At 39.6% G+C, this 20,448-nt stretch overlaps 2 protein-coding genes across 4 annotated transcripts in view; both read right to left on the bottom strand.

Moving 5' to 3' along the window:
• The window catches only part of LOC136448243 (allene oxide synthase-lipoxygenase protein-like), a 28,202-nt gene extending 22,265 nt beyond the window's left edge, over positions 1-5,937 (bottom strand). For all 3 annotated transcript variants that reach the window (XM_066447550.1, XM_066447559.1, XM_066447570.1), the window contains exons 1-3: positions 5,809-5,937; positions 3,225-3,275; positions 2,270-2,349 (exon numbers count right to left, since the gene is read on the bottom strand). In XM_066447550.1, the coding sequence (XP_066303647.1) occupies positions 2,270-2,349; positions 3,225-3,264 (120 nt within the window). In that variant the 5' untranslated portion in view covers positions 3,265-3,275; positions 5,809-5,937. The remainder of the gene's footprint in view (positions 1-2,269; positions 2,350-3,224; positions 3,276-5,808) is intronic.
• A 3,677-nt stretch (positions 5,938-9,614) lies between these two features.
• Positions 9,615-19,189, bottom strand: LOC136448255 (ADP-ribose pyrophosphatase, mitochondrial-like). Its single transcript, XM_066447584.1, has 7 exons — positions 19,002-19,189; positions 14,470-14,725; positions 13,718-13,810; positions 13,197-13,283; positions 12,182-12,293; positions 11,330-11,473; positions 9,615-10,601 (listed from the first exon to the last, which is right to left on the bottom strand). Exons 1-7 carry the CDS (start codon positions 19,075-19,077, stop codon positions 10,371-10,373), a joined length of 999 nt encoding a protein of 332 aa, XP_066303681.1. The 5' UTR covers positions 19,078-19,189; the 3' UTR covers positions 9,615-10,370.
• Positions 19,190-20,448: the final 1,259 nt, after the last annotated feature.

The following is a 20,448-nucleotide window of genomic DNA, read 5'->3' as shown; positions in this document are numbered from 1 at the left end:
AGCGTATGTACCCCGACTTGTAGCGTATGTACCCCGACCTGTAGCTTATGTACCTCGACCAATAACGTATGTATCCCGACTTGTGGCGTATGTACCCCGACTTGTAGCGTATGAACCCCGACTTGTAGCGTATGTACCCCGACTTGTAGCGTATGTACACCGACTTGTAGCGTATGTACCCCGACTTGTGGCGTATGTACACCGACCTGTAGCGTATGTACACCGACTTGTAGCGTATGTACCCCGACCTGTAGCGTATGTACCCCGACTTGTAGCGTATGTACCCCGACCTGTAGCGTATGTACCCCGACTTGTAGCGTATATATCCCGACCTGTAGCGTATGTACCCCGACTTATAGCGTATGTACACCGACCTGTAGCGTATGTACCCCGACTTTTAGCGTATGTACATCGACCTGTAGCGTATGTACCCCGACTTGTAGCGTTTATACCCCGACCTGTAGCGTATGTACCCCGACCTGTAGCGTATGTACCCCGACTTGTAGCGTATGTACCCCGACCTGTAGCGTATGTACCCCGACTTGTAGCGTATATATCCCGACCTGTAGCGTATGTACCCCGACTTATAGCGTATGTACACCGACCTGTAGCGTATGTACCCCGACTTTTAGCGTATGTACATCGACCTGTAGCGTATGTACCCCGACTTGTAGCGTTTATACCCCGACCTGTAGCGTATGTACCCCGACCTGTAGCATATGTACCCCGACTTGTAGCGTATGTAAACAGACCTGTAGCGTATGTACCCCAACCTGTAGCGTATGTACCCCGACATGTAGTGTATATATCCTGACCTGTAGCGTATGTGCCCCTATTTGTAGCGTATGTAACCTGACCTGTAGCTTGTAACGTATGTACCCCGACCTGTAGCGTATGTACCCCGACTTGTAGCGTATGTACCCCGACCTGTAGAGTATGTAACCCGACTTGTAGCATATGTACCCCGACTTGTAGCGTATGTACCCCGACCTGTAGCGTATGTACCCCGACTTGTAGCGTCAGTGTACACCGACCTGTAGCGTATGTACCCCGACTTGTAGCGTATGTACCCCGACCTGTAGCGTATGTACCCCGACTTTTAGCGTATGTGCCCTGACTTGTAGCGTATGTACCCCGACTTGTAGCGTATCTACCCCGACTTGTAGCGTATGTACACCGACCTGTAGCGTATGTACCGCGACTTGTAGCGTATGTACCCCGACCTGTAGCGTATGTACCCCGACTTCTACGTGCACCGTCCGTCGCGTACGCACTTTTGAAACTTTTCAAGTCGCAAGCAGGTGCTCCAGGCCGACGCCAAAGTCGGGGTGCGTACGTTAGGAGGGGTTCTTCCTCGTAAAAATCGCATATCAGCTTGAGAGTATGGTACAACTTCATACAAATGAAGTGTGGAATACTACCACAAGACCAATCAGTAATAAAGAATAAATAATACATATATTTAAATTGTTTGACATTTTCTACCCAGAAACATTTTCTCAGTAACCCTTTAAGTCGGTAAACATCATCAGAAGGATGATCATGTAAACCTCCTAACTATCCACTGAAATTCTGGAGAGGGGATGCGTACGTTAGGAGGGTTTTTCCCCTGAACGTTTCAACTCACTGAGTCAGGCCCGCAATCGTCCCCAAATCGGGGGTGCGTACGTTAGGAGGGGTGCGTACGTAAATAGGAATTTTACGGTAGTATGCGAGCTGCGAGTTGACACGGCATACTTAATACACAGACAGAAGGTCACTCTGCACATGTTCGCAGCCAAAACTCACAATTCCCGTTGCCGCATCGGTATGTAACTTGGTGTATCGTTTGCTAGGTTGCGTGCGGTGATGCACGTTGTCTATTTTACAATGTAACAGTGAGTATTCGATCACAGCAAGTAGGAAAGATATATACCCCGTATCTGCCTGAAGTATTCTAGTCAAGCGGAACGGATTATAGCATGGTGTCTATGGCAGGGCAGTGGCACATGCTATTAATTATAGGGGTCCAGTACAGTTACGATATTGCATTGATGATAAAAGTAGTTACGGTGCAAGAAAGACATTGTGCATCACCACGCCCAACCAGGCAAACGATACACACCAATGCGACGACGGGATCGTGAGTTTTAGCTGCGGAGTAATTAAGTACATGCTAATGCTCTAAAACAGTATGTTGGTAACAGTATACCGTGTCAGAAATTTATAATACTAGTAGCGTTTTCGCATAGAGTTCACAAGACTATGACAATAGAATGAGTTGACGTACCGTGAACTGTTCCGACAGCTTCTGCCTGAACTCCTCCTGTCCGACCTCCTGTTTGTAGATACGGTAGGCATAATTGATCCCTGGAATGAAAAAAAATATATATATATTAATCTTCAGTTCTGAAAAAAAAAGAATGGTGTGTTGCCAATTACGGCATTGAATAGAAAAAAATAGGGTCGGTAGGTAGGATTTCATCTTTTTAAAAATCTTTCGGCCGAAGTTATCCACCAAATAGTTCAACAATACCAATGTAAAACTGAAATTCATCAGCTAGACACTTATTTTCAACTTCATAATTGTCATTATACAGATACACAATGTACAAGCACATGTATAATGTTAACTACACTTCTTCCATCAACTGTTCAAAGCCTTAATCTGTAAACAGTGTGAAATGCAGATCGATAATTTTATGTCCCTTGCTAGCGGTCAATATAAAAAAAGACGACATTGTTATACATCGGGTATATTAGACATAACCGCACTCCTCTAGAGCAAAGAATCTGCCAATTTTGTAGTCTGGGTAAAGTAGAAGACGAAGAACATTTTATTGTAGACTGTCCTTTGTATGATAGCGATAGAATAATTCTTTTCAGTTATGTGTTAAGTAAATTCCCCCACTTTAGATACCTGAATAGTAGATAGAAATGTATATTTCTTGCAGCCTTTGATAGACCAACTCTAACTTATCACACAGCCTCCTACATTTGTACAATTACCAAGAAGCGGGAGGAAGTCGAAAATACTAGAGTATGCTAGATGTTTATATACAGTAATACTCGTGAATATCTATATATTTGTTAACATGTGACCTGTGCTTAGCCCAGTGGGGCAAATATGTACAATAAAGGTCTTCATTCATTCATTATTCATATCATATGTTACAGATAGTGGTCGAATTGGAGATTAGTGATGATATAGCGCGGTGTTCTACTTGAGTGTAATTAAAACTCACATCTGTGCCCTCGTCCCTCCGCCTCCCATTGGGTTGTCATGGTGACCGGACCTATAAAAAGACAGTGGTTATAGTCAACTTGTGTTATTACAGCCAGTAGGTACCCATATGAGTAATGAGGCTGTTGTCACTACTCTCAAAGCAGAGGAGGGGTTTCGGCTGGTTTTTGACGTGTTTTTAGGCGTTTTTGTCGGGCTTTCTACTTTGTCATCTTTTTTTGGGGGGTTGGCTATACAAAAAAAAAAGATTACAAAGTAGAAAGCCCGACAAAAACGCCTAAAAACACGTCAAAAACCAGCCGAAACCCATGCTCGGCTTGGAGAGTAGTTGTCACAGTGTTGTAACGTGCGCGAGGCACCTCCTCGAACACGGAGCCCCCATCTTATGTCCCTTCTGAAAGAAAACGGTGCAGCTCCAACAAGGATACCCTTCCCGGATGGTAAACAACAGTTACAACTCTCAAGACAATAGATTTCACATTATACGTAAGACAGAGATGACTATTACCAAATTTTTTCGTTGATTTACGTGTTGATCGGGCTATAAGAGGAACTTGTTGATTTGAGAAATACCAATATGTGCGGTCCAATGGTCAATTGGTCACAGAAGACAGGTGGACACTATACTATGTGGAAAAAATGTCTGAAAAGTTGTATTGATGGTTAGATGGTCACTAGTAAATGTCTGACTGTACATTCAATATTAAGGATCTCTCTTTAAAACTGGACGGACGTCCTTCAGCTCTGTGTGTCCGCTGAAAGGATGTTACGTCACACTGGGGAGGGTTCGAATCAGAGTCAGAACACCGACGGCCATCTTAGGCCAAGATTTGAACTTGAATCATGAGTTCCAAGATGTAGGAATGCCTAAGGGTTGGATTAACTCAACGACATCTGTGACCATTGAAAAAAAATCTCCATTCATCGGATGACAAACCGATGACACAAGGTGATAATGTATATAATTATCAACATTTACATAACAAACATGGTGGCCATTTTGTTTAATTCCTTCCAACTTTATCTGGGATGGAAGTAGTGACAAATATAAACTTGATACATGGAAGATTTAAAGTATTTCTGACAATCAAGATTTTGTTTGTCAAAAATACAGTATAGGATCTACTATTTCGTACATAGTACAGGGCACATAGAACATTACACGGTTAGATTAACTGAATGACATCTGTGACCAGGGAAAAATATCTCCATTTATCGGATGACAAACCGAAGACACAAGGTGATAATGTATATAATTATCAACAGTTACATAACAAACATGGTGGCCATTTTTGTTTTCCTTCCAACGTTATCTTGGATGGAAGTAGTGACAAATATAAACTTGATACATGGAAGATTTGCTGTATTTCTGACGATCTATATTTTATTTGTCAAAAATACAGTATAGGTCTATTATTCCGCATATATATATAGAACAGGGCACATAGTACATTACACAGTGGCTTCGACATGTATTCAACGGATTGTGAACGTGATAAACACAAACTATTGGGAAAAAAGTGAAAAGGGTCACTCTTTATTTTCTTTTGTTTGCTTGTAGTCTGCTGTGTGATTATCTGTATCAAACTACGGTAATTAACTCTATTACATCTGCTTCAGTTGTTTAGGCGTCGATGTAAGTCAGCGACCTAATACATTGTACTCACACAGTCTATTCTACATCATGATCAATCGGGATTTTAAAACATTACGTATTATATTTCACTCGGAAGGTACATGAGAGCACTTTGTTAATAACGTAATCTCCAAGCAGATTTATCAGTGGCGACGGTAGTATCCAAAGGGAAAAAGCAGCATTTTTTACACCATTTTGAAAAGTAATGCTCCTCCCAGCTGCAGTTTGGGTCCTTGCAGATCTCGATGGCCAAGAATGCTGCTTTTGCCCTTTGGATAGTCATTGCCACTAATATATCTGCTTGGAGATTATAATAACGCACATACCTACGCGTTGCTTCTGCTATTGTGCTAGCTTAAAGCGTATTGACCGGAATAAAAACCGCACCCTCGCCCAAAATGTCGTCTGTCTACTACTCAAGTCACACTATACAAGACGCGAAAATGAATGCTGTCCAAATTTGGATGACTAAGTCACAAACGATTTATCATTCTTGAAGTTCTCTCTCACAGAATGTTAACAGGTGGTCCATCTTCTGAGAAGCTGCCATTTGGGGTTAGTGTATTTTTACAGACTTAAGTGTGGAGTAGTTTCGCCCGAGGGCCGTACGAATACACCGGAATGCCTAAACAGCGAAGGACATTGTCTGCACGCTAAATTCGTGCCATGTCCTCACACACTTTATACAGCGACTTTTCGCGCCATCGCGAACGAGCCATTTAAACACAGCATTACAACTTTCGTCTGTCAGAAACATTGACTAAAACTGAAGCTCATCAGACGTAAAAAATCGACAAATTACATTTATAATTGATTGACAGGAGTAACAACGATGAGTCAGTACCCTCAGATACTAAGAGGGGCGTGACTATGGATGATGTTATCGCAGATTAAGTTCTCTCATCGCCAAGGAGTCCGAAATGTCAAGGAAAATGCGACTATGACGTACCTTCGTGAGTCAGATGGCCAGGTCTGTCCGAAGAGGCTTAGATCTACTGACCTTACCCACTACCCAGCTAGACGCGTTGTTTTGACACCTCCCCGTCCAACGTCACAGGAACAACAGGTTTTTCAAGCCTCCCCATATGGACTCTACCATTTCCTTTAATAGGGGGGGCGAGATGAATCTAAACAATGAAACTACTCTCAGCTCTAGCTATAGCACTCCCCGTCAAGTGTAGAAGATTCATCAACAAGTTGATGTTTGGTACCCAACCTAAAGAAGAAGAAGAACATCACCAGCATAACACCTGTAGACTGCATGAGTTGCTAAATTGAACGATTGTTACCATAAACAGTTATATAAATGTACATATCATCTAAAATCTTGCATAAGGATTCAATTAATTTCCAACAAAACATTTGGTTTCAAAAGATATGGATCCAGTTTATTATGAATCGATATTGATGTAGGTAACTACAGCAGAGTATCATTATACACGATATATCAAGTTTCAACACATTTACTAGATTTAGACAAGGCGGACCACAAAATTTCCATCAAATGTTGAAAAAATCTTAACATTTGCACCCAATGCTGTAACAGGATATACCATAAGTTCACTTACACAAAGAAAATTTGAATGACAACAGCTTGACAAATTTAAAAACATATATGATGCTTCACACTTAATCACTGAATAGTGATTTTGATCATAGTGTCATAATTATCACGTATATAAGTATAATTATAACTCTTATAATATTGCCATTGACGTCACACAATAGTTTCTGTTGCAATATATACTGGTACATATCAGTGAATGGGAGGGGGTTATCATACATATCAGTGAAGGGGGTTATCGAAATGGGGCTTCACTGTATATACAAAATGTAATACATATGAACATTGCAAGTGGATTCTGAACAATTTTGGAGAAAACAAAAAGTATTTTCGCAATGGTTTGTTGTATCTCTTAAACCACATCTACAAGAAGTTCAAATACAAGTAGATCTATTCCGTTTCTTTTAATGTAATACTCAGTAATCCAAATATTGTGATACCACAATCAACACAAAAATTACAAACTATAATGGCTTTTTGTGGTAACAAAGCTCCTCATATACAAAAGTATTAACAGTGGTCAGAATAGCGTACTAGTATTACCGACAAAAATCATGCCCATACCTAGAAAATGATATTGTCTATCATATTCCTATATAAATGGCTCCTTTTTTTATATGTTCTGACAACTCCAAAGATGATTGAATGTCATTAGGCCACACCAATTTGATTTCTTGGTTAACAGATTTTTTGAAAAAATGCTTACTTCCAAAATCAACATGAAAACAGAATCTCAGAGGAAAGTCTGTACTTTGGTGCACACAGTTTCAGGGTGTGAACAGGGTCAGGTGCAAGTTTTCACCCCAGCCTTCTGTTTTCATTTTTTTTTTTTTTGCTAAAATTAAAAAAAAAAGATCTGTTAACCAAGAAATTAAATTGGTGTGGCCTTAGAGGCAAATGCTTCATATCTGCCAGAAATACTTGTACTTGGAATGGATGTAAAATTGTACTCAAACATAACCAAGGCCTGCAATGTACATTTTGCTGTTTTTCATAACTTGTATCCATAATTACATCTGCTTAACCTTCTCCCTGCTGCCTAACCCTACAACCAATAGACAATTGGTAGCCAAATGACTACTTAAGTGTGCTAAAGGTTAAATTGTTAAACAAACTGGAATACTTAGCAAATAGTTAGAGTCTACATAGAATATTTCATCTCGAAATGTGTAACTTTCCTTTAGAAAATATATCAAGAAGTGGTCAGACAAAAACTTGTATACTCTGTAGATGCTAACAGAGTCCATAGTTATTGTATTGCCACAATAAAGACATGATTTATCATAATTGTGCTTGCTGTTACAGCCAAACATAATAATAATAATAATGGTTTATTGGTCCGAAATTACCTATGCAATGGCAGCCAGTGCTGAATTGCTGCAGGGTTTACAATCACATAATACACAAGATACATATTTGCTCCACACTTGCACTTTTGATTTGTGGAACTGTCGCAAGGGTCTGGGCGCCAGCAGGTGACCTCAATACGACCTTCCCCAACCAAAGTCAGGTACCCATTCACACCATCCCAAGGGCACAACATACCAGTGGTTTCGAACCCGGGACCTCTCGGTTCTGGGCGAAACACCCTACCGATTGCCCCACACGATGCCAGCATGCTACCTACATGTACACATCCTTTATCCCTATTGAGATTTTAATTTCAACCTTCATTCGTAATATACCCAACACACAAATTTTCAGAAACCTAAATTTGATCCTTAATATCTCCGTTATTACTTTATCAATGATATAGAATTATGTGTAAATGGAGAGCTGATTTGTTACCCTTTTTCAACACATGAATGTATAATCATAACAAACCTAATATTATTGTAAACGTCCAAAACTAAGCTTTCCAGTGATACTGTATACTACAATACAATTGAGAAGATAACAACGGAAATAAAATTGACCAAAATGAAGGTTCCTCACTATTTGTGTTAAGTTTATATTCTTATGCATTCACATTTCCAAGCATTAAGCCCTGAATGTTTGTATTTGCACAACTTGGTATAAGCAATATGAACGAACCCCTATTGGCAAGCTGTAAATTCTATCCTTCAGATAAATTTGGGCAGCAACATGCGTTAAGAATTTTTCTGTCATTGCCAGTTAATAGTAAACTTACTATATATAGGCAAGGAAGACAGTGTGGAAAAATGACAACGGACATTCTTTAACTTAATGAGACATAGGATACAAATCAAAGTATTGAAAAATGTTTACAAAATGTGGTGGATAATTGATAATTATTAAAACCGTTATAAAACATGTTTTTGTTAAATGTACATTTTTTGTATCTTCCACTGAAGTCAATATCTGGGAAGACACCTTTCCATGCTATTCTGGACATCTTATATCTTTCAGAAAATATTTATCTGGTTACTCTGTTTAACTGAAGTTTCTCCTTTTATGAAATAAAGAAGTATGTGTTTTCTTACTCTACCACAAAAGTGCTAAAACTTAGGTTAGCCCCAGGCTTTTAGGTAGGATTTATACACAAGGGGTCAAAAAACATGGGGGGTTAGGTGTGTTCTAGTCTTGTCATACTTTTAGCAGACCATTTTAAGCACTAAAAACTGCTGGTTCCCTCTCTGTCTCCCAATGGGCTCTATGGATTAACAATTACATGGTAGCTTTGCATGTCAATCAGTTTTCATGCTGTCCCAGAGTCAGGTAGGACTAAAAAAAAGCTGGGCTGAAGTGGAGGGTTGGTTTTTTAACTTGACAAAGATAAATTTACATATGAATGCTTTCAATACTGTCCTTGGTGATCTAAGCGACCGATGCCCTGTTCTGTCAAATCTTATTATTCTATTAGGTAAATGTTATATATTTAGATATCGTAAAATACATGTTGATTTATCTGGTTTTATTTCATTTGTTTCCTACTTTCAAAAATTAGAATTCATTATTGCCCAACGCAAAAATAAGATTCAGAAACACATTGGGAAGTGGGGGAAACTACATATTGTTCTATCTAGTTAATTTCCGTTATTTTCCTGTACAATGATAGGGGTTCTCTCGGCATTTTATGATCATACTCTTTTGTTCCTGTATTTTAAGTTTCAGTTTTGTTGTCACACATGTGCCATTATTTTCTGTATGTTTGCCATGATTTTCTTTTTGTAAAATTTATGTTGGTTATAAACAATAAAAAGACTGATCTATAAAAAAAAAAAAAAAAAAAAAGCATCAGTGACACTGTAACACAGTCACATCATATGTGTTTGTAATTACCAGGGAAACAGGGGGTCTTATGTACGTCCAGCTGAAAAAGAGGGTGTTCCAATTTCCTTGTTATTTAAGTATCATGCGTTCATGCCTAGCTAAAAGCCTGGTTAGCCCCCCCCCTTTCCACTACATGGCGATCACTGAGTGACTTACAATAAGTGATCAAAATTGCATTTGTGTGACCCTTGATTCTATAATTGCAAAAAGATGGATCATGCAAAAGTATGATACAAAAGACAACGAAACACACAAAATGTTATTCTTTAAATAAAAATTGTTCTTTGTGTATGAAATTCCTTTATCAAGTCACTCAGCTGTTACTTAATGGTCACAGCCTCTCGTGGAAAAGGGATGTTATCAATAAGAGACTACGTTTGCACGTACCTGAAAGTATACTATTATACATGTATTCTTAACTGCTCTAAACATCACATCAAAGTGACCTGTCAAAGCTTAAAACTTCATACCTCGAAATGTGTCATAAAACATTTTTCATAACATAATATACCTGTTATAGTACTAATACAACACCAGTACAAAATTAGATACTGTAAGTTTATGGTATGTTGTAATGCACAAGCATAAGCGCAGCCAAGCACTTTTTGGAGATGAGTTTTTCTTTGATATACCTAAACCAATTACTTAGTTCTGAATCCTACATAAAAAGACAAGTGCACCTAACACCTACATGTACCATAACATAAGCACTGTTACCAGTGTGCTTTCCTAAGGCCTGCCACCTTCTTAAGAAAGTGTTTGTGGCTGGCGAAAAGTCGTAGCTCGCTGCCAACGTCCATCCACGCCACGGCGTTTGCGTCGTCGCCGGCTTGGAGGTTGAACCGCGCCACACTGTTTCCCTCTTCGTCGTGGAAGTTTACGGCTATGGTCTCCATCCAGGCGTTGTCTGTGTTGCGGGGATCGTCAACGTAGCCTCTGTACACCTGTGTGAAATGTAGGAAAAACATGGTGAATACAGATCCAACCAGGTACAGGTTACAACACGGTGTGCAAAATACTGTAAATGCAGAAATGTTTGCAGTGGTTTTATGTTCACAGTTTTCGCGGTGAACTTTTTGCCCACCTATGACTGTAGTGCACTATTGTTTCAAACGCGAACATAAAACTACGGCAAACACTCCATTTTCTCCCTACCGCAAAATAAAAACCATGTGAACTTAAATGCATTTACAGTACTGTTTTGAGCCAGGTTGGCCAGTGTAAAACCTGGGTAGAAAGCTAGGTTGCCCATCGGAATTTCAGGTTGCCCCACCTACAACTGCGCAATCAGGTATTTCTCACGCTGCAATAGATAAAGATTTAGGAAGGCACAGTAATGATAATACAATCCAGAAGCAAGCAGATACTAGTGACAATGTGTCGATGTTTATGTTCAACACAGACGTAGGATATATAGGACCTTATGAAGGATTATTGGGTAGATTACAAAGGGACTGCACTACAAAAGTAGGGCATCTATTTTCTTTGTTGTTTAGGGTATGGCGTCCCCAGGACACCTTGATTTCTTGCTAGATAAAAGCCTGCTACAGAAAAATAAGTAGACATTAAATCATAGAGGCAGAGATACATGTAAGGTTTATCAACGTTATCTTATGTATTGTTTTACGAGTATTACATGTATGTCTTTCTCAGTAAGTGTTTGAAATCTTACCTCTTGCCCATGGCTGAACAGCTTGGCTAAGTTGTTCTCTATTTCCTTTTTCTCCTCGGGGGAAGCGAGTAGCGAGTTCATCGTTTCCTCGCCAAACTCCCGCTTCAACGTCAGCGAAACGGTCTCGCCCGCGTCGACCATCCCCTGCGATGGAAACAAACCGTCAAAACAGCGTTCAAATTTCAGCTCTAAAGCAGATTAAAATATGAATAATTCATTGCACAGAAACTTTGAGGAGATGCCCTGTGTGTATAATCTTCCCATCTGGTTCAAATTACGAGGAGCCGGTGGCCTGGGTTTGTACCCAGGCCTGGACACGATTGGAAAAGAGTTGCATATAGTTGTATTGGAAGGGGATGTAAAGCATAGCTTCATGCATTCACACTTTCATTCATTCATAGCTTCAACCATTCATAGCTTCATTCATTCAAATCTTGATTCATACCTTCATTCATTCATACCTTCATTCATTCATACCTTCATTCATTCATAGCTTCATGATAGCTTCTGATTCATTCATAGCTTCATGCAGTCATAGCATGCAACTCTAAAAGCCTGCCTCTTGCAGGTTCAATCAACCAGCATGGCACCAACAGATCACCTATATTGCTATCTAAATCATTTGGCACCAACATGGCTTATAAAGCATGAGTTTAGAGCTCTGACTTTTGAATTTTACTTTATTTGGATCCACAATTAGCTTGAAATTTCTGTTAGCTATTCTTTCTGCGTAAAAACAGACAACAATATAACAACAGAACACTCACTTTCACTCACTCTCTCCCATAGCTTAGTTAGCTGTCGATACATGGTATAAATTTAACAAAATAGAGATTCTAAAGTAAAACTCACCCCAGGTATGGCCCACTCCCCTGTGTCCCCTCTCTTGATGGCCACAAACTGTAAGACGGGGTCGCCTGAGGCTGGGTGTTTCTCTACCTGTCCTGAAGATGACACTTTCCACCTGGGAATGGAGAGATAAACTAAGATGTCTAATCTAGTTCAAATCTTCAGTGCAAATCACAAGACTATAAATGCATCTAAGTTCATGTGGTTTTAATTTCGAGGTAGGACAAAATGGAGTGTTCATGGTGGTCTTAACTTCACGTTTGAGACAATAGTAGACAAGGGGGGTAGAAGGGCAAAAAATGTCCGTGATGGTTTTAAGTTTGCAGCAAAGAGTTTACCCTGAAAACCACGAACAAAAAACCAAGCGAACATTTCTGTATTTACAGTACAATAGTTACATTTGCACACTTCTGAGTGAGTATTGTATTGAAATTGTCTTATAAACTTGGTGAGGGCACATACATATCATAGCAAAAATATCACATTTTGTAGAATTTTCCTTGGATATCATTATCATCTAGTCGTGAAGCGTTAGGCATATTTTCTAATTGATACTTCATAACATACATGTATCTGCTTGTCATACAGAAGTTTAATGACAATTTCCTCAGCAAGACTGAAATTTTATAGCCAGTATGTATGTATGACCAGAGGCACCTACTACACATTCTTACATACTGTAATTCTTGATTTGTTAACGGTTACTTAATTTTAGCAACTTTCACAGTCACTAGTCAACTGCTAAAATTTGATCATCCCAAATAGTGAATCCCTAACGTTTGAGACAGTGATGTTTGTTCCCACCATTAAAATTAGATGCCGTGAACTACTCCCTTTGCCCCCATCTGCTAAAAGTTAATACCAACTGCAATAGGATTTGTACAGTATTCCTATGTGGAATTCAACAAACTTCTTTCAATGAAGACAGTGCATCATATGTCCAACACATGACAATGTTACAATGTTTATAAGTTATAACAGATATGATAGTAATTATTATACAAATTATAGTGCTGACCTTGTGACAATGGGGTCAGCTGCATGGTTTGGTCCCCACTTCCCAAGCAGTCCCCTTCCCGTCAGTCCTGTACGGCCTATAGGGTTCCTTATATGGGCAATAGAATACCAGTGGTCAACGGCCAGTGATGAACCGGGACAAGGGGGGATACAAACTTACCCACATTTGAGATAGAGTTCTCGCTGCAAAAGTGCAACACACACACACACACACACACACACACACACACACACACACACACACATACACACACACACACACAAAATGAGCAACAGGAAGCGATCATTGAACACATGTTATTGTTGGTTATTATGTTGATAATTATGAAATTAGTGCTAGTAATGTTTTTAGATTTTCATATCATGGACACCTGAAAAACAGGCTTGTTGCCTGCATGCATTTTCCCTATATGAATAGAGAAATCAATGAAATGTTAATCAAATCTTCTTTACATAATTGATGAACAAGACATACCAGAATTATTTCACTGAGGTGTGAGATCTTCGAACTCTTGTTCTTACCTTGGTAAACTGTTGACTATCTGGTACTGAGCTGTGAAGCTAGTCCTGTTCACTTTCCCATCCACTTGATTCCACTTGACCGAGCACAGCTTACTGGGGCGAAGAGGCACATCAAGAGTAAAAACATGTCACAATGAATAATGCAGAGATAGAAATCTGACCTTCAGTCTGTCAAACATCATTAGAATGCAGCTTATCATGAATGATCTTCATAAGACCAAACAGTTTTCCTCTTCTTTCTTTGTCATTACTATATCCTAAACCTCAGTAGGCTGAGGGCTCCATTAACACAGTATATCCATTAGACTGTAACTTAACAGTGTAAGGTTTGAACCACTCACACCGGGAAGCTAAGGACCCCTACTCTTAAGCGGTGGGTTCTTTCACATGCTCGAGGTGTAGCACTGATCAAAAAGAGAAGGGGTGCATCCCGATGCGAGTGGATCAAATATATCAGTCTGGATATACAGATATCAGTACAAACCTGGTGTGTTATGCCATGAGGCGGTTTACCAGGTATGCAATAAAGTCAAACCTGGATTCAACAACCACTCGATGGACTGAGGAATAATGGTTGCTGAGAACAGGTGGTTGTTGAGGACAGGGTGGGTTTAGCTATGTAAGAACGGAAGAGATAATGTTTTTATGTGGCTTGTGACTGGAGGTGGTTGTCTGCGCCAGGTGGTTGCCCGACCAGGTTTGACTGTACAAACAAACAAACAAATAAATTAACAAACAACAAATTGTCTCACTCTGCCGGTGGGTCGGCCCATACCGGTCCCTTGGCGACCGACGGCGCTGTGTACTCCTCTGGTCTGTACTCCGGGAAATCTGAGTCCCATTTCACGAGGTCGTCTGTGAACAGCTGTCGGTTCTGGTCGGACCGTGGGTAAGGCGAGGACCGCGTCTTCGTGTGGACAAACTTCGCACAGTGATCGGACGACATGGCACGACAATATGTAACACTTGGAGAGGCAGAGCTGCAACCCTGGCCCATACACCAAAAACCTGCAATGATATAAAATAGAGGTTATATTATATGGTTTATTGGTCCGAAATTACCCATGCAATGGCTGGCAGCCAGTGCTGAATTGCTGCAGGGTTTACAATCACATGATACACAACAGATACATATTTCCTCTGCACTTGCACTTTGTGGAACTGTCGCAATGGTCTGGGCGGCTGCCATTCGGCGCCAGCAAGTGACCTCAATACGACCTTCCCCAACCAAAGTCAGGTACCCATTCACACCAGGGTGGAGTGAGGAAAGTCGTGTAAAGTGCATTCCCAAGGACACAACATACACATGTAGCAGTGCATAGCATAGCAGTGGTTTGGAACCCGGAATTTCGGTTCTGGGCGAAACACCTTACCGATTGCGCCACACGATGCCACCAAGGCTGTTAGGTGGAGGTTGTTAGAAGACTGAAATTGATGAATGAATATTAAACGGTTTATTTGCGTAAAACCTTGTAGCCTTGCCCCAGAAATACTTTTTACTTACCATTGTTCATGTTTAGAACTACATAATTCACATAGAAATAGAAAACAATTTACCCAAACTGTCACTGTCAGCTATCAAATAAGATGGTCGACAGGTCTAACATTACATTTAATCTCACTAATGTACATGCTTAGGTATCAAACAGCCACTTCTGAGAGTAATAACAGTATACTATTGAGTAAATTGTTTACAAGGCACGGTCTGATTCACAATCAGGGATCAGGTTTTCAAGTTAGCTTTATGACGTGGAAAACAAGTGGCACTTTGCACAAGTACCAATTACATTAATCATTCACCTACCACTATCAAAATACATGTAATGCCCATATTAAAGGAGTACTAACCATATACAAATAATGGCAGTAGGTGTCATTGAGAATTATGACAGATCACTTCTTGTTGCCACTTGAATGATATGGGCTTGACAGTACACTCACAATTGTCACAGTCACATAACATTCAAATATACAAATTGAGTCTCCTGGGTTGGAGAATGTTGAAAGACCAGTTGTAGGTGTAACGTTCATACTATTGTCTATGTGCTGAAGAATTCTTACCATTCACAACACAAAGCACTTGTCTTGTATTCTCAACATCAAGCACTTAAAGTCAGAACCTATTTCTTTTATTTCACAACAGCAACAAGAGTTCCACGGCCTCATATCTCCATGAACAATTCTATTCATGCAAATGACTTACACATTTGCATAACATATGCTTGGTTATAAACACCTTTATCTAACCTACACATGTTGCAATATTGACTCCTATAATTTTCCAATTAGATTCATAGTGGTGTTTTTGCATTAATTATGCAAATTAGGAATTCATTTGTATAATTGGTATCTGTTGATGCTCCACTTTCCATAAACTACATATGTTACATGTATTTGAGGCTGATAATGGAAAACACTGCAAATATGGATTTCCCTCATTAGCTATTATGCAAATTAAGTCACAATTAGCATAACTTGCACTGCTTTATGTATATCTCTGTCTAAGCTACCTGCATACTATGTATCATATTGACAGTCCTATAATTTTCCAATTAGATGAGATATGGTATTTTGCATTAATTATGCAAATAAGGAATTTATTTGCATAATTGGTATCTGCTGATGATCCACTTTCCATAAACTACATACGTTACATGTATTTGAGTCTGATAATGGAAAACACTGCAAATATAGATTTTCCTCATTAGCTATGCAAATTAAGTCCTAATTAACATAATTTGAACTTCATTGTGTACATCTCTGTCTAAGCTACCTGTATACTAAATATCATGGAAATCCATCGTTCCTTTGTTCAGTTATTCTCCTTAGGGTATTTTCACGATAACGCCCCTGCAGTTCCAGAGCAAGCTGCTAGGGGGCCCAAACCCACACCACGTCTTCATTACACCACAAGCTATCTGCCGCCAAAAAATCAAGACCACAGCACGTCCAGGTCAAAAGATACAAAAATTGAAGTTCTGCTGCAGTACCAAGGTCACATACCAGGGGGCCCAAAATCGACCTTTAACTTCGGCTTCACAACACCTGCCCACATACCAAATATCATCGTAATCCATCGAGAGGTTCCTGAGTTATGCTGCCTACAGTAGTGCGGAAACACAAACAGACAAACAGACAAACACACACACAGACACACCCAAAACAATATCTCCATTTTTCATGGAGATAATAAGGACAAATCTATTCAACAACACACCAAAGCACATACCAACCTTTAACCTCTAGATCTTTAAAAAAATGATCAACATAAAATTAAATTGTTTCCCTGACCTCAAGCCTTAAATGTGTACCTCTTGCCTTCAGGTGTTCATATTTGCATAACCTGCTTACACCTGGCGACAAGATAATAGCAGGGAGACAGCTCACAGTCCAAATATGTTACCCAGTAGTATTGGGTACAGGTTCTACCCAGCGAATGACAGACAAAACTTATGGCATTGTGTGACCTTGACAGACAAGATTGGAACGTCTTGTGTAAAATAGATTAGAATCAGGTCAAACCACAGAATTCGAAGGTGGCAATCCTGCGATTGCTAAGATGACCCAATAAAATCTATTAGGTGGCAAGGTGGGTCTTGTGGTTAGGGATATCGAATCTAAAGGTTCTGGGTTTAACTGTTCAAATCTCTAGCACTGTCTGGCCACAATGCTACAGTGTACTTGGGAAAGGTACTTTACACCTAATTCCCCACTGATGCAACTCAAGATGAGTAGTACCTAACTCTGGCTAGGGACGTCCTCTCGGATTGGAGATAACAATGGAGGTCCCATCTTTGAGGGGACCAACACCACGAGCATGTTAAAGAACCCACCATACTTAACAGAGTACGTAGAGATCCATCCCGGTGTGAGTGAATCAAACCTTACAGTCCAGTCTTACACAGCTTGTACCTATTGTACAAAACTGGTGTTATGTGTAAAGGCGGTTTACCAGAAACAACAAAAAAAGCTGCGAACATTTTGGAGATTATAGTCCAGCTAAAAATGGGACAAAAGATAGGAAGGATAGAAAAGATCCCTACTATAGCTAGTACCACATTCCCCTTTCACTTTCTGTCAAAGGGACGACAGTGATATATGGACAATAACAAGCCCTTAGGCTATAGATTACATGCATGAAAATGCACTCTGACATTTTGAAAAAGGTCTCCAAAACACTCCAGTATCATAAGCTTACACTCCCGCTGAAATGTGAATTCAACAAGTTGTAGCTTGCTCATTTAATCTGCTGTATATTGTTTCTATCTATGGTTCTATCACATATTAACCCCCTTTGGAAAGGGAATTTGTACCATTGGAGAATTTGATATGAATTATGATGATTGGTTTCTTGCTATTGTAAACCACTTGTTTCTACCTATTGTTTACATGTATCTCTGTGTTTATAGAATAAGATATGTTGATCAGATAAGACTTATCACTTTGCCCATACTGAACACCAAAAATTGCTTTCAAGTTTGTTTTTTGCATGCTTGGACAGGTTGAGGTGTATATCAAATAAAATTTGGACTAGATCTAGAGTTTAAAACATCGAATTAAATTACTTGCAAATTCAGCTGCTAATATAGCACCCCAGGGCTCGAAATTCGTTTTTGGAAATAGGTACACTGGTGCACCCAACCCAAATAATTAGGTGCACAGAAAGAATTTTGGGTGTGCATGCACCCACTATTTCGAGCCCTGCACCCATATCTGACCGAAGGAATAGAACTTAGTTTAATAAGTCCATCGAGATCAAATGATAGATAACTAAATACAAAACACTAATTGCTTCATGTAGGGGGAAAAAGAGACCTAACTTTACTACTGTATTTTACTGTATTGTTGTAAAGCAATTTGCTGTCACCTGTACACTTGGACTAATTCTACAATTACCGTTCGTAGCTAAACTTCAATTATTAGTGTTTGACGGTTAGGGTTAGGATTAGGGTTAAGGGTAGGGTTAAGCAGTGAAACTCATAGCAGTGTTTAGACTGAATTTGCAATTGTAATATAAAGCAGCATACAAACCTACCACCATATCATAGAACAATTTGTATTCTTACTTTACAGCAAGCATATAGATACGTCTTTTAATACGTACTTAAAAGTACATTGAGACACGATAATAGCTCAAGAAAGTTTGCGCAATCAGAACAGATACATATAGCACACTGTACTACAACTGTTAGTTATATCTATTCCCCCGGCACATATACATGCCCCCCTCCCACCACTGTTGGCAACACACACACTACGTTGCTAATGCTTGAAGCTAACACACCTGACTTCAGCCGCCCGAAAGGCTTCAAAACTCCGAAAACCTCCGATACGAACAGCACCAGATTTCCTGGAGGCATATAGCAGAATACAGAACAGCGCTGTGGGGAACAAAGTTCCTCTTTTTCGTAGCTAAAACACGTATGATTACAGGAAATGGTGATGTTCCGTCTGTCAAACCACGAAATTACGGTAAGGTCAAAGGTTGCAGGGCGTAACTTCTTGACGTCATCAGGCCAGAGTGGCGGGAAATTCAAATTTCTAATAATAATAATAATAATAATAATAATAATATCGGGTGTATTTGCAGCCAGTGCCACAGGCAGGTACCCAATGTGTAGGGTAATGAGGCTGTTTAACGCAAGAGATTTAGACACAAGTTTTCGGAGTCGACTCGGGACTGTGTTTGAGCCTAGGGTTCTCCTTCCATAGCCCTGAATCGACTCAAAAGTTGACTCAAAAATGCATGTGTAAACTCAGCCTTTATTTCAAAAGCGATACATGACAATTAAATGTGATTAAATTTGTCTGGCTGTTCAATTAACTAACTCTGACACATATGACTATTGTTTTGAACACGTTTTTCTTCCATTTTTTTCTCGTCTTCTTCCTGCATTGATAAATCATCCTTACTTGATATGCCATGCGTTATTGTAAGCGATACAAGCAGATTATGGATTTCGTTTGGAGAAGTCATTGTTTCTTTGTGTCTATTCAGTAGAAGGTCTTTGAGACATCTGATCGGGAAATTAGACAATGTCAAAATGTGGCAAATATCAAAGCCTTCCCGCACCGATGCATAGGGCAGCGCCCATCTCCGTTTCAGTAGCCCTTGGGCCACACAACTTTGTGCAATCACTACAGCAGACCTAGGGGGCTAGTCCACTTGTACTGTGTGTATAACTGTACGTCAAACGTGTCATCAATTAACGTTATTAGACATAAACCTCATTAGTCTTGTGAAGGGGGCAAAAGTATTTTTCAAATGCATTGCGTAGGACCTGTCTATGTGTTTTGTTTTTATCATTCACCTAGCATTGATTATGTAAGTAAAACATCATAATTAACGTTAGACTAACGTTTAACGTTAGGTACTTTTTCTATATTCTAAAAATATGTGGTTAATTTACCAGTTTGTTCCCGGCGTCATTTATTAAGCATTAAAACAAACCTTCCATTATCTGACAGTTTTAATCACCTTTAACTATCCAACACGAATATGCGTGTCCCGGCAAGGTCACAAGATTTCATCACGAGGTTTTAGTTTACACAACAGGTGTCAGCGACCGCCATTGGTCTGAAGCTGAGGGTAAGTAAGGAGTTTTCGAAAACATCATCTGAGTTGAGCTTGTCGTCGATACTTACCAAAAATCCATACAACGTTACACCTTTTCATGAAAAAAATAGCAATTGATTTTTTGAGTTGCAGTGAATCATTTGATGACGCATAC

Source organism: Branchiostoma lanceolatum, chromosome 1 (assembly GCF_035083965.1).
Source record: "Branchiostoma lanceolatum isolate klBraLanc5 chromosome 1, klBraLanc5.hap2, whole genome shotgun sequence".
Lineage (NCBI taxonomy): Eukaryota > Metazoa > Chordata > Leptocardii > Amphioxiformes > Branchiostomatidae > Branchiostoma > Branchiostoma lanceolatum.
This window is presented reverse-complemented; position numbering and strand designations above follow the sequence as displayed.

What these genes read in the sequence shown, in the direction of transcription:
- LOC136448255 (XM_066447584.1), bottom strand. Translation starts at nt 19,077, where the DNA reads ATGCCTCCAGGAAATCTGGTGCTGTTCGTATCGGAGGTTTTCGGAGTT. An exon ending in ATAGTCAACAGTTTACCAAG is followed by an intron (nt 13,284 to 13,717) that starts GTAAGAACAAGA and finishes TGCCCATATAAG; the next exon opens with GAACCCTATAGGCCGTACAG. An exon ending in GCTGACCCCATTGTCACAAG is followed by an intron (nt 12,294 to 13,196) that starts GTCAGCACTATA and finishes CTCCATTCCCAG; the next exon opens with GTGGAAAGTGTCATCTTCAG.